This window comes from Microtus oregoni, unplaced genomic scaffold, assembly GCF_018167655.1.
Source record: "Microtus oregoni isolate MIOR12 unplaced genomic scaffold, Mior012 000004F_ref0000308, whole genome shotgun sequence".
Taxonomy (NCBI): Eukaryota; Metazoa; Chordata; class Mammalia; order Rodentia; family Cricetidae; genus Microtus; species Microtus oregoni.
In genome coordinates, this window is record NW_024543063.1 from 46,215,344 (window position 1) to 46,226,829 (window position 11,486).

At 52.4% G+C, this 11,486-nt stretch overlaps 2 protein-coding genes across 2 annotated transcripts; both read right to left on the bottom strand.

Annotated features, from left to right (window-relative positions):
- Positions 1-35: 35 nt before the first annotated feature.
- On the bottom strand, positions 36-2,775 carry B3gnt9 (UDP-GlcNAc:betaGal beta-1,3-N-acetylglucosaminyltransferase 9). Its single transcript, XM_041650406.1, has 2 exons — positions 2,047-2,775; positions 36-1,862 (listed from the first exon to the last, which is right to left on the bottom strand). Exon 2 carries the CDS (start codon positions 1,775-1,777, stop codon positions 584-586), a length of 1,194 nt encoding a protein of 397 aa, XP_041506340.1. The 5' UTR covers positions 1,778-1,862; positions 2,047-2,775; the 3' UTR covers positions 36-583.
- A 1,791-nt stretch (positions 2,776-4,566) lies between these two features.
- Positions 4,567-10,179, bottom strand: Tradd (TNFRSF1A associated via death domain). The gene is made up of 5 exons (XM_041650111.1): positions 10,034-10,179; positions 6,570-6,728; positions 5,728-6,005; positions 5,455-5,647; positions 4,567-5,330 (listed from the first exon to the last, which is right to left on the bottom strand). Exons 2-5 carry the CDS (start codon positions 6,718-6,720, stop codon positions 5,041-5,043), a joined length of 912 nt encoding a protein of 303 aa, XP_041506045.1. The 5' UTR covers positions 6,721-6,728; positions 10,034-10,179; the 3' UTR covers positions 4,567-5,040.
- Between the last annotated feature and the right edge of the window lie 1,307 nt (positions 10,180-11,486).

Below are 11,486 nucleotides of genomic sequence, written 5' to 3' on the forward strand. Positions count from 1 at the left end.
GTTGATTTTCTTGGCTGTGGTTGAAGAGCATGGGAATCTTCGGGCGCCTGGGAAGGGGAGGAGTCAGCTTCATAAGTACATTGACATAGCTGTGTGTGTGCATATAGTGGACAAGACCATGACACATCATGGCCCCATGCCTCCTGTTACAGGCAAACTAGGCCTAAAGGGTTAGCCCCAACACAGCAGACCTCAAAGGGGACAGACAGTATGGTAGGGCCACTGGAAATCCAGTGTGGAAAAGGGAGGAAGCAAGTAAGTGAAGTGCCTGCCAGCTCTGAGGACTGAGGCCTGGCCACGGGGTACCAGCTAGTGTTTGTGCCCTAAGCATTCCAGCCAAGCCCTCCCTGGCACACACAGTAATGCTGTTGGCTACTAGTTTTATTAAATGTGCCAGCTTTTGGGTCTGCTGGTCAAGACACGGTCCACTACCTTGGCCCTGGCTATCTCTGCGTCAGTACTGCACACTCAGTGATGTGGAGAAAAGCCATGTACACCATTAACCCTCATGGGAAAAAGCCCTTTCGGGTTCTTTAATAGTGGTTTCTGGAGCTGAGTGAGGGGCTCGATACTGTGATAGTACCTAAGCGTCCCATTGGAACGGACCTGTTGCTACAGGCTGTGGATGTGCACAGACTGGCCCCTGAGGCCCATACAGCAAGCGCCACATAAGCCAAATGTCAGCTGCAGATAGCCCATGCACTACCACCAGTTCTCGGTAGAAACAGGGGTCAAAGGTGCGAAGGTGCGGTGCAGCTGACGGCTGAGCAATGCCAAAGGTGCGAAACGCTGGATGAGGCTCAGGTGTGAGCCGCAGGCGCTGCAGGCACATGCCCAGAAAGACATCGTCTATGGGAAAGAGCTCAACCTGTGTACAGGCCTCTGCTAGGCGGCGGAGCGTGGCTCCGGAAAGAACAAAGCCGCCACCCCCGGCATAGGCTGGGTAAACCGGCAGTCCATACACAGCCTTGGGAATGAAGTACTTGCTGGCCCTCGCGCGGATTGGCCTTGCCTGCACAATCACATCACCGGCAAGAAGGTCCTGTGCCGGATCCCGTGACTCGAGGAACTGCAGCAGGTTCCTCACGTGCACGAACACATCAGCATCGCCCTTAAAAACAAAGCGTACGTCTGGACAGAAAGCTGTGGCCCAAGCCAAAAAGTGAATCTCCTTGAGCGTTAGATTAAAGAAAGTGTCTTCGAAATCCCAGAGCAGGATGTCTGCATAAGCGCGGCTCTCAGTTTCCAGCAGGGCGCGCCAGTGCGTCCGCGTGCCCGCACTACCAGAGCCAGCACCCCTGGGCACTCCCAGCAAGAACACTCGGCGCACGAGGGCCCCCTGCACGCGACCCTCTGCACCCCAAGTCTGGCGTACGGCTTCCCGCCGCTCGAAGTCTGCGACCACAGATTTGACCGCGATGAGCAGATCGGGCGGGCCGCCAGAGGCGCCGTCTCTGCGGCATTTGCGAGGCTGGTTAATGAGCAGCGGGAAGCGCCGATGATCCTTGGCGCGCAGATACCTGCCGAAGTCAAAGGGGCCCGTAGGGGTGGGCGGCACCGGGGTGTCGTCCTCGTAGGCCAGCGGGGCGGCGCTGACGGTATTGGGGAGCGCGCGTGCCCGGAGACCAAGAGTGGGCCGCGGGGACTGTCCTCGAGCTGGTGGTGCTCTGGTTTTGGGGGCTGCCCCGTCACGCTGCGCGTAGAGCAGGAGGCCGAGGGTGGCGCTGAGCAGTAGCGTGAGCCACGCGTCCCGGCAGCGGCGCAACCTCCTCTTCATGTCCAGCCCCGCCCGTCCCGGGGTCCTAGCCTTCCTTCATCAGCTACACGACCTCCACCCTGAGCCCTGACGCACCGGCAGCAGCCTAGGGACGAGAAGTTCAGCCTCTAACATCAGTCCTGGCCCAGGAACCAGGAAGGATCCCCAAGGCTGGGCAGGGACACGTAGGCCTCGCCCCTACCGACCCCCTACCCGGTGAACCAAGGCTCACCCTTCTTCCTCACCCCATCCCCGCCTCTAATCTTGGTCCTTAGGACCTCAGCACTCACGCTTGACGGCGGGGGCGGTAAAAATGGGGGGGTGGTTGCAGCCCCTAAGCGCAGGGCCCTCCAACTGTCAGCTCGGGGTCCCAAGGGCGGCCATGACCTGGGCTTGAGCCAACTGCAGCGTTGGCAGGAAGGGGGCTGAGGCCATACCACGTGATCCTACAGCTGTGTACGCCCCGACATCTGGAGCTCAGCTCCGCCCTGGTATAAGGAGCGCCCTCTCTTGAGTGCGGGCTGATTCCTAAAAGGATTTCTTATGGGCGACTCTCCGAGAAAGCTTGGTTCTTTTTCTTTTCTTTTTTTTTTTTTTTTTGGTTTGGGTGGGGGGGCTGAGACAGGATTTTTCTCTCTAGCTTTGGAGCCTATCCTGGAACTCGCTCTTATAGACTAGGCTGGCCTCGAACTAACTCACAGTGATCCGCCTGCCTCTGCCTTTCAAGTGCTGGAAGTGTTCATGTTTCTGGGTACCTTCATCCACACCTCTGCGGAAAACTGTCAGGAGTCCCCGTTCCGGCTGATGGGTCTCAGTGCCTTAACTTGCAGCTCTTCGACTACCATCCGGAGCCATTTTTCAGAACACCTCTCCTCAGCAGCCCTGGTCAACCAAGCAGGAGCCATAAGCTGCCCCAGTGATATGCAGCCGCCTCCTTACTCCTAGCTCTGCCGCACTTGCCACCAGTAACCACAAGCACACACAGCAACAAACAAGACAGCTAGTTCTGCTCCTAGAGACTTGCCGGCAGCTCTTCACCCAGGGAAGACCACCGCTTTGTGAGTTAAGTGACTTGCTCCCGGATGACACAGGCAGAAACGATGGCCCCCAGGGTTTATGGAATTCAGGAATCTCCCGGTGCATCCTTGCCTCTTCATCCACCAGATACAGGGAATGGAAGCACTTCTGTTCACAGTAACTTCCCAGGCAAGCACTTCATTCCTGTCTCCATGCCCAGATCCAGTTTTGAATTTCCCAATGCCCCAACATAGCATCTTTGCAGCTAGAAATGACCATGTTGTTGCCTCTGCAATCTAGACTGGACTATCAGGGATTGGTATTGTTTGGGGGGGGGGGTCCAGAAGGGGCTGTTGACCCGATGTAGGCTGTGCCCTGTTTTCTAGGTCCCCTGGTTTTCCTTCCTCTTTGAGCTGCTTCCTATGCCACACCTATTCACTAATGTTTGGGGTTTTAAAGGACGACCATGCTACATACCCCCTCACAGCCTTGGGCTGATGACCCACCTGCCTCAGCCCCCAAAGTGTTAGGGTTACAGGCTCGCACTGGTATTTCCCAGCTTGTCTTGAGTCTGTGGCCCTGATTGTTTTCCTGAGTTTGGAACTCTAGATTCAGCTGAGCTCCAGGTTCATCAGTACAATCATTCCCTGTGAAGAGAGCAGTCAGAGCCTCTCCCCGTCTCCATCCCACTGGGAAATATAAATGCCTGACAACACTGAACCCATTCCTCACCCAAGGTCACAGGCCTGCTGCATTCTCCCTCCCAAATAGCTGTTGGTTTTCATCTCAAAATTTGGGAAAGTCTTGGTTTCTTAAAGTGAAATCACAAGCCTGTGGAGTTAAGAGAAAGTGTTGTTGAGAAGAATGACCCCTTAGTGAAATCCAGACTTAGGAAGAAGATGAGCATGAAGAGGAACAAGAGGAAGCTAGCTCACAGAGGAAGATGAAGCAGGCTCAGAATTGGGGCGGGAAAAGGAAGTAGGCATTTAGTATGCACGTGAAATTCAGGCCAGGCATGGTGGCTTAAGTAATCTCAGCACTCGGGTTTGAGAGTGGAGGATAAACCTCATCCCACTGAAGAGGGCAGGAGGGAGGATCAAAGATGGAGAAATGGATTATTATTGAAGAACATGAGGAAGCAGGTGTTCCTCGGGAAAGGGAGATTCACAGAGATGATGACGTCATCCTCAGATCAGGTCCCTGGCATACAAGAGAGTCCCTGCAGAAATCCTTTTTTAGGAAAGATGCAGTTTTACTATATTTGTTTGATCATTTCAATTAGGATTTACTAGTCTGTAAAATTTTGCATCCCTTTCCAGTTGTAAAGTTCTCTAATGTATTTGAAATATTAATTTGTTTTCTTTGTTTATTTGAGGCAAGGTTTCTCTGTGTAGCCCTCCATATCCAGGAACTCACCTCAAACTCAGAGATCTGCCTGTCTCTGCCTCCCAAGTGCTAGGATCAAAGGTGTGAACCACAACTGCTTAATTAGAAATTTTAATTTTTCTAATTAAGGCTCTGGTTTACGCCCATACTTAAAACATTAACAAACAAAAAAACCGAAACTATACAATGGTTCACCAAACCCCACTAATAGGACAGGAAGCAGCCTGCCCGCCATTCAGCCCCTGCAAACTTGTCCTGACATCCTCCTCCCTTTCTCATCTTCCTCGAGGCCCCACCAGAGCTGCTGTACCCAGAACCCTGCCCCTCCTCTCCCTACTCCACCTGGCTCACTCATCCCTCGAAGGAGCCTAACCCCAACCTGAGCTGGACCTCGGTATTTCCACAAGTCTGTAAAAGGGTTATATTTTATTATCGTTGCAAAGTGCTTAGGTCCATGTTGAGTATGAGCCAAGGGCAGGGAAGTTTCGTGCATCCTGGTCGCAACAGTATTTACAGCACCTTGATTGACATCTAGACCTCAGAAGGTCCAGGTACTTAGGGTGAGTTGTAGGAAGTCCTATTTTGGGATGGGAAGACAAGGACATCTACACTGTCTCCATCAAAGAATTTATGGTAGAATCCTCAGTGACGGAGCCCCCGAGGCTCCTTGCCTGGCTTGCCTGGCTCCTAGGAAGGTGGTCGGTTCTGCTCCAGCAGCGAGGCAAAGTGGGGCGGGGGTTAGGGGTATATGCTCTCCAAGTCCAGTGCATGGGAAGTAGTCAGCAATAGCAACAGCAGCAGTAAAAAGACCTCAACAGCCACCGGTGGGGTCCAAACCCTGGCTGAACTGCTGATTGACTGCCCTTCCCACTGTACCAGACCTAGGCCAAGCCTAGCAGATCCTCTGCAAGACTGGTGAGCTCGTTCTCCTCCAGCGCCTCTACCAGGCGCTGCAGCGTGGCACGACGGCCCTCGGCTTGTATGAAGCGGCTCAGCAGCTGGAAGGCCTGCTCGTATAGCCCTTCTCGCTCGTATTCATAGGCCAGCGCGTCAAGGGCAGGATCCCTCAGTGCTCGACAGCTACTCTGCAGCGAGCGCCCCACCCTGCGCCATTTGAGACCCACTGAGCGCGCGAACGTCTGCTGGTCTTGCAGATTCAGTGGCCGGTTCACTGCGGAGAAAAGTGAGGAGAGGTGGGTGAGCACCGGTTCCCTGGAGCCGACATCCTTCCGCACCTCCCTGCGGATCCCTGGGCCCAGCCATCCAACCTCCCCGCTTCTGCTGGTGAACCTCACCTATGGGCTGACCATGGAACAGAAAAGTATGGCAGGCCGCCGGCAGTGACTTCTCCTCGGCCAGAGAGGGAACTGGGGACTTTGAAGCGGCTGAATCAACCTGTAAGGCTTCACTCGAATCAGTGCGGTCGCACGTCAGTTTGCGAAACTCATCCTCCAGTTCTGCGAGTTCCTCATCCCGGAGCCGGTCCGGCTGCGCAAAGGGGTGCACAGTAAGTGCGGCTTTTGGCCACAAATCCCCTCCCATCCCATCCTAACTCCATATGACAGCACCTTCTGGGCTAAAATGTAATTTAAACACCGCTCCTCGTCGGTCAGCAAAGGGTCCAGCTGCTCTGCCCCAGCACGCAACTCCAGTTCCAGCCGCACCGCTTCCTGGGCAAGTGCCGGGGCCATGCACCTCTGCAGCGCGGTGCGCAGCGCCCCCTCGCGGTAGGCTTGAAGGAACCGGCCGCACAGCAGGCGCCCGGAGAACCGCAATTGCACCACGAGCTGCGGGTCGCTGCAGTGGATCTTGAGTATCTGCAGTACATCAGGGCTGTCCGCACTCTCTGCAGAAGCGAGCAGTCAGGCCACAAGCTGTTTCCAAACTGGACTTTTCTCCAAGCAACCAGAACAGGAGGCTAAGCCCATACATAGCCAGACCATTCTCCCGACCCTCAACCAGCTACAGCCTCCTGTGGTCTCTGCCCTGAGAAGGGAAAGGGGAACAGACAGAAAGGACAGGTACGGGGAAGGGTTTGAGCGAAGAGCGCGGCAGTGAGAGAGGAAAAGAAAACAGAAAAGTGTAGTTAGTAGCAAAGAGTGAATTGGTTGATCTGAAGTGGAAATGTATGTACGGCAAAGGTGCCTTAGAAGAGCAACAGGTATATCTAGATAGACACGGACAAGTGTACAAAATGTCTACACTCAAGGACATATGTGCAGGAAGCAAAGACTGCAGACCCCACACAGCCAGGGGTGCTCCCTCTCTCCTGATACCTCTTCCAACCCCACACTAGAATGACCTTTTTCCTGACGGTGTCTGAGCCGAAACCCACAAAGAAAGTGGGGCCTCAAACCCAGTTCTGCTCACAAAGTCCCAGAGTCACTTCTATGCCTGTCCAGCCACACACCTGACAACGCAGTCTGCAGCGCCTTGTATATTGCCGCCTTCTTCTGGGGATCTGTGTAGGCTTCAGACAGAACCACCTTGTCCAGGGAGGACTCCAGAAACAGGTATGCACTGCCCACCCACTCTTCATGCCCATTCTGCCCCGCTGCCATCTCGCCTCCTAGAGATGCAAACAGATTATCTCCAGACTTAGAAACAAATATCCAGTCTCAGGTGGCTCAACTTTCGGCTCTGCTCACAATCCTGCCCAGGCCGACCCAGACTTGAACCCAGGATTGTCCCTCCACCACCTGCGACTCTAGGGTAACAGAGGTGGGCCCTGCAGCAGGCCCCAGGGCAGTAGGTCCCTTTCACCAAAGCTGACAAAAGACATCTTCCTTCTGGATGGTCAGATTCACATCTTAGCTTTGTTTGCAGAATAACCTTAAATTCCTCAAACCCTTTCAGATGCAAAGTACCACGTAGGTTCCCACTCCAGCCACTCAGTTTTCACTGCCTAGACCCAAGAACGGATGTAAGAAGGCTGACCAGTACACACCCCACTCAGCGTCCATCAAAACCCAGTCAAGACTTGATATAAGGCTCAGACTGGACTACAGAAACTCAACTCTGTATCCCTGGTTGGACCACTAAAGAAGTGGCAATAATTTCCCTAGCTTTGGGGTTGAATCGGAGGGAAGAAATGGGTCTCTTTGCTTACTGTTCAGAAAGGACCTATCTGAGGGAAGGAGGGCACCTACATGGAAGGAAATAAGGCCAAGAGATGAGAACATATACATGTAGTATGTGTGTGTGTGAGGGGGAGGGTCTGGCTACATATCCCTGCCTGGTCTAGAACTCACCATGTAGCCTATGTTGCCCTCTAATTCACAGAAATCTGCCTCCAACTACTGGAATTAAAGGCATTAGCACCATGCAAACACTCTTATTTTTTAATAAAAATTATTACATGCATATCTGGTGCTCATAGGGGCCAGAAAAGATCAGAGACTGGAGTTACAGATGGTTGTGAGCCACTGTGTGGGTGTTGGGAATCTAATCTGGTTCCTCTGGAAGAGCAGTCAGTGCTCTTAACTGTTGAGCTATGTCTTGCATCTCAGGACATACAGTTTTCTTTAAGATGTATTTGTTTTTATTTGCATTCGTGTTTTGCTTGCGTGTATGTCTGTGTGAGGGTGTCAGGTCCCCTGGAACCGGAGTTACAATCAGTTCTGAGTTGCCATGTGGGTACTGGGATTTGAACCCAGGTCCTCTGGAAGAACAGCCAGTGCTCTTAACCACTGAGCCATCTCTCTAGCCCTCTCACACACTCAACATACACTCCCCTTTTTTGTTTGTTTGTTTGTTTGTTTTTTGTTGTTCAAGACAGGGTTTCTGTAGGTAACAGTCTTGGCTGTCCTGGAATTTGCTTTGTAGACCAGGCTGGCCTCGAACTCACTGAGATCCACCTGCGTCTGCAGCCCAAGTGCTGGGATTAAAGGTGTGTGCCACTCTCTTAACCATGGATCCAACTATCTCTGAGACCATCCTGGACTGCTCAGTTATGTAAGTTTGTTATAAGGCTCTTGATTTCTTCAGCTGTTCCTAAACAGATTCCCCAATTGTTAACAGAGAGACAGCTCCCTTGCTCAATGCTGGGATCTCTTCCATCCATTCCCTATCAAAATCCCGCTTCTAAACCGCTAACGAGTGTCAAGATTAAGAAAGCCCCTGGGCAGGGCATCATACACACCTTGCCAAAAGAAATAATTAATTGGCGATGGCCGTATCTGAGTCTTGGCATAGGGGATGCAATTTTTGAAACCCCTCCTCATAGAAAACATACTAATACATATATAGTTACTAAAACAGCATGAAGATTATTGTTTATTTCCGGGCAGGTTGGGCAGTGATTTTAATTTTCTTTGTATTTTGTATATCTATTCTATTTTGTATATATATAATAGACATGTTTCATTAGTTGGAGCCAGGCAGTGGTGGCACATGCCTTTAATCCCAGCACTCGGGAGGGAGAAGCAGATGGATCTCTGTGAGTTCAAGGCCAACCTGGGCTACAAAGTGAATTTCAGAGCCATTACACAGAGAAACCTTGTCTCAAAAAGAAAAAAAAAGAGTTGGGGCATAGTGGGACATGCCTTTAATCCCAGCATTTAGGAGGCAGAGGCCAGCCTGGTCTACATAGTGAGGCCCTGGCTCAAAAAGACAGGAAAAGAAAAAAAAATAGGAGTAGGTCTGGAGATATATATAGTTTGGTGATAAAGTGCTTGCCTAGCATGTGCAAGGCCCAGGACAAAAAAGAAAAAATAATAATAAAAAGAAGACAACGAAAGGAGCTTGCTATAATGGCTTCCTGTACTGAGGGCTTCCCAGCACTCAGGGGCCAGAGGCAGGAAGATCAGCCAGCCTATATTACAAAGCAAGACCCCAGTCACTTCCATACTTGGGGTTGAACCCTGGGCCTGTGTAGTCTAACCAAATTCTCAGCCACCAAGCTACACCCCAGCACATAAAGGTCTTTGTTTTTTTTTTTTTTTTTTTTTTTTTTTTTTTTTTTTTTTGGTTTTTTCGAGACAGGGTTTCTCTGTGGCTTTGGAGCCTGTCCTGGAACTAGCTCTGTAGACCAGGCTGGTCTCGAACTCACAGAGATCCGCCTGCCTCTGCCTCCCGAGTGCTGGGATTAAAGGCATGCGCCACCGTCGCCCGGCATAAAGGTCTTTCTTTAAAAGTGATGAAGGACGGCCTGGCAGGGGTGGCACACACTTTTAATCCCAGAGGCTGAGTTCGAGGCCAGTCTGGTCTACAGAGCGAGTTCCAGGACAACCAAGGCTACACAGAGAAACCCTGTCTTGGGAGTCAGAGGAAGCGGGGAAGATGCAATTTTAAAAAAACCTTCCCACCACGTGTCTTTCCATGAATGCCCTCCACTCACTGCGAGGTTTCTAGGCTGGGTCCTGGGACACCAATACTAATTTAAGAACAAATGCCCCCATTAACGCGTAAGATTCCCGGGGTAAGCCCACTTCCGATTAGGTGGACAGACCTGGCGCCCAACTCAAGAACTGAAAGTTTGAGATTCCCAGACCATCAGGACACGCCCCCTGCTTGGCTGCGCCGAACGCGTCCTGGCAGAGGGAGGTTCCCAGACTCCTCGCTACCCCGCCTTCAAGCTGGGGGTTCGTATACGCCGGGGGTCAGACAGAAAGGAGGCTCTCAGAAGCGTTCCGGGCCAGCCTTGCAGCCAGATCCTCTCTCCTGCAGGGCCTTGACACCCACTTAGCTGGGACAAGAAACCAACGAAGGTGGAGGTCCGAAGTCCCTCGCGCCTCCCACTGAAGCAGCCCACCAGGCCGCTGCCACCAGCTGGCCAGCAACTGCGTGTCAGCCCCGTGCGGTGCCCACCCTCGGGAGCCAGATCTCTCTCTGCTCCGGCGGCACCAAGGGAGCCCACCCACTCTCCGCACTAACCTGGCCGCCGCACACTCGCCGGGCTCCGCTGCGCGCGGCTTCCGGGTGTGCGCAAAGACGCAGGGGCGGCGCCCCAGCCCGAGCCGCGGGGTCAGCCCGCGTGTCCCGCCTTCTCCGCTCAGGGCCTCTCCTTCCTGCCCTGCTGTCCTCCGTGGCCAGTCCCGTGCCTCCGGGCAAAGCCCACCTAGTCTGCTGAGCAGGTAAGATAACGACACCCAAGGTTAGATGGCAGGACGAACTGCCCACTGGTCATGACTTTAGCGGATTGAGGTTTTTGAGGCCGAAGGGCCCCAGACAGAGCTGCCAAATTTAAGTCAGTTCCTCGGGTTCGATCAGAGGGCGTCTCCTGGAGATAAGAATTTTCTGGCGCCCCCTAGGAATCTGGTTCGGTGATCTTAATCTCTGCTACACTTTAGCACTTAAAGTGGGGTGCCGTGATTCCAGAACAAGCCTGGCCCGGAATCTCCGAAACTCTAGAGTACACTTGGGGCAAATTCCACGAGAAACCGTACTCTTGGAAGACGTGGGGAAATTAAATGGCAAGTGGCGTGGACCCCCAGCACCTTGAAACAAAGCTGGCAGCTTCAAAGAGAACTCACGGCTCCCAACAACGCCCACCTCCTTCTGAAAGCTGAGCTCTGGAGAAGCTTCAGAGTTCCAGCCGAACCTTAAATAGCTAGCGAGAACCAGGGCTGCGCAAAGGTCAGGGCTCTAACTTGAATAAAAACCCTGAAAGAGCTGTCGACTCCAGTGCAGCAAGTCCCCCCCCTCCCCCCCCCCCCCCCGCCCCGGCGCTGTCACCGAAAGCAGCGGGAAGTCTGTGCCTGGGGGTGGAGACAGAGCAAAGGAACCTCCCTTTCTAGGCTGCAAGAACACCACCATTTCCTGATTGGCGTGTGACCTCAGACAAAACAAAACAAAACAAAAAACCGCTTCACTAAGATTCACGCCTGATTAACCCGGCAGTCACTTTCTAGTGGAAGGGCTGGGATGGGACAAGATTCCACAACTTGAAACCTAGGGAGTCAAGTAAAGCTTGTTCAGCAAATGAGAAAGTAGTTTAAAGAACCATTTAGAAGGAAGAGGCAGGCGGATCTCTGTGAATTCGAGACCAGCCTGGTCTACAAAAGCTAGTTCCAGGACAGGCTCCAAAGCTACAGAGAAACCCTGTCTCGAAAAACAAAAACAAAACAAAACAAAACAAAAAAAGCTACAGAGAAACCCTGTCTCGAAAAACCAAAAAAAAAAAAAAAATAGAGCCAGTCTTGGTGGCACATGCCTTTAGTCACAGCACTCCAAAGCAGAGGCAGGTAGATCTCTGTGAGTTCAAGGCCAGCCTGGTCTACAGAGTGAGTTTCAGGACAGCCAAGAGAACATAGTGAAACTCTGTCTTTAAAAAGGAAGAAGAAAGAAAAGGAGGAAAAGGAGGAGGAGATTGGAGAGATGGCTCAGA

Bases quoted from the DNA above. Each gene is read 5' to 3' on its own strand.
- B3gnt9 (XM_041650406.1), bottom strand. From the start codon at position 1,777: ATGAAGAGGAGGTTGCGCCGCTGCCGGGACGCGTGGCTCACGCTACTG.
- Tradd (XM_041650111.1), bottom strand. From the start codon at position 6,720: ATGGCAGCGGGGCAGAATGGGCATGAAGAGTGGGTGGGCAGTGCATAC. The intron at 6,006-6,569 runs GTGTGTGGCTGG...TCGCTTCTGCAG, and splicing joins GCTGCAGACTGCGTTGTCAG to AGAGTGCGGACAGCCCTGAT. The intron at 5,648-5,727 runs GTGCTGTCATAT...CCCTTTGCGCAG, and splicing joins ATTACATTTTAGCCCAGAAG to CCGGACCGGCTCCGGGATGA.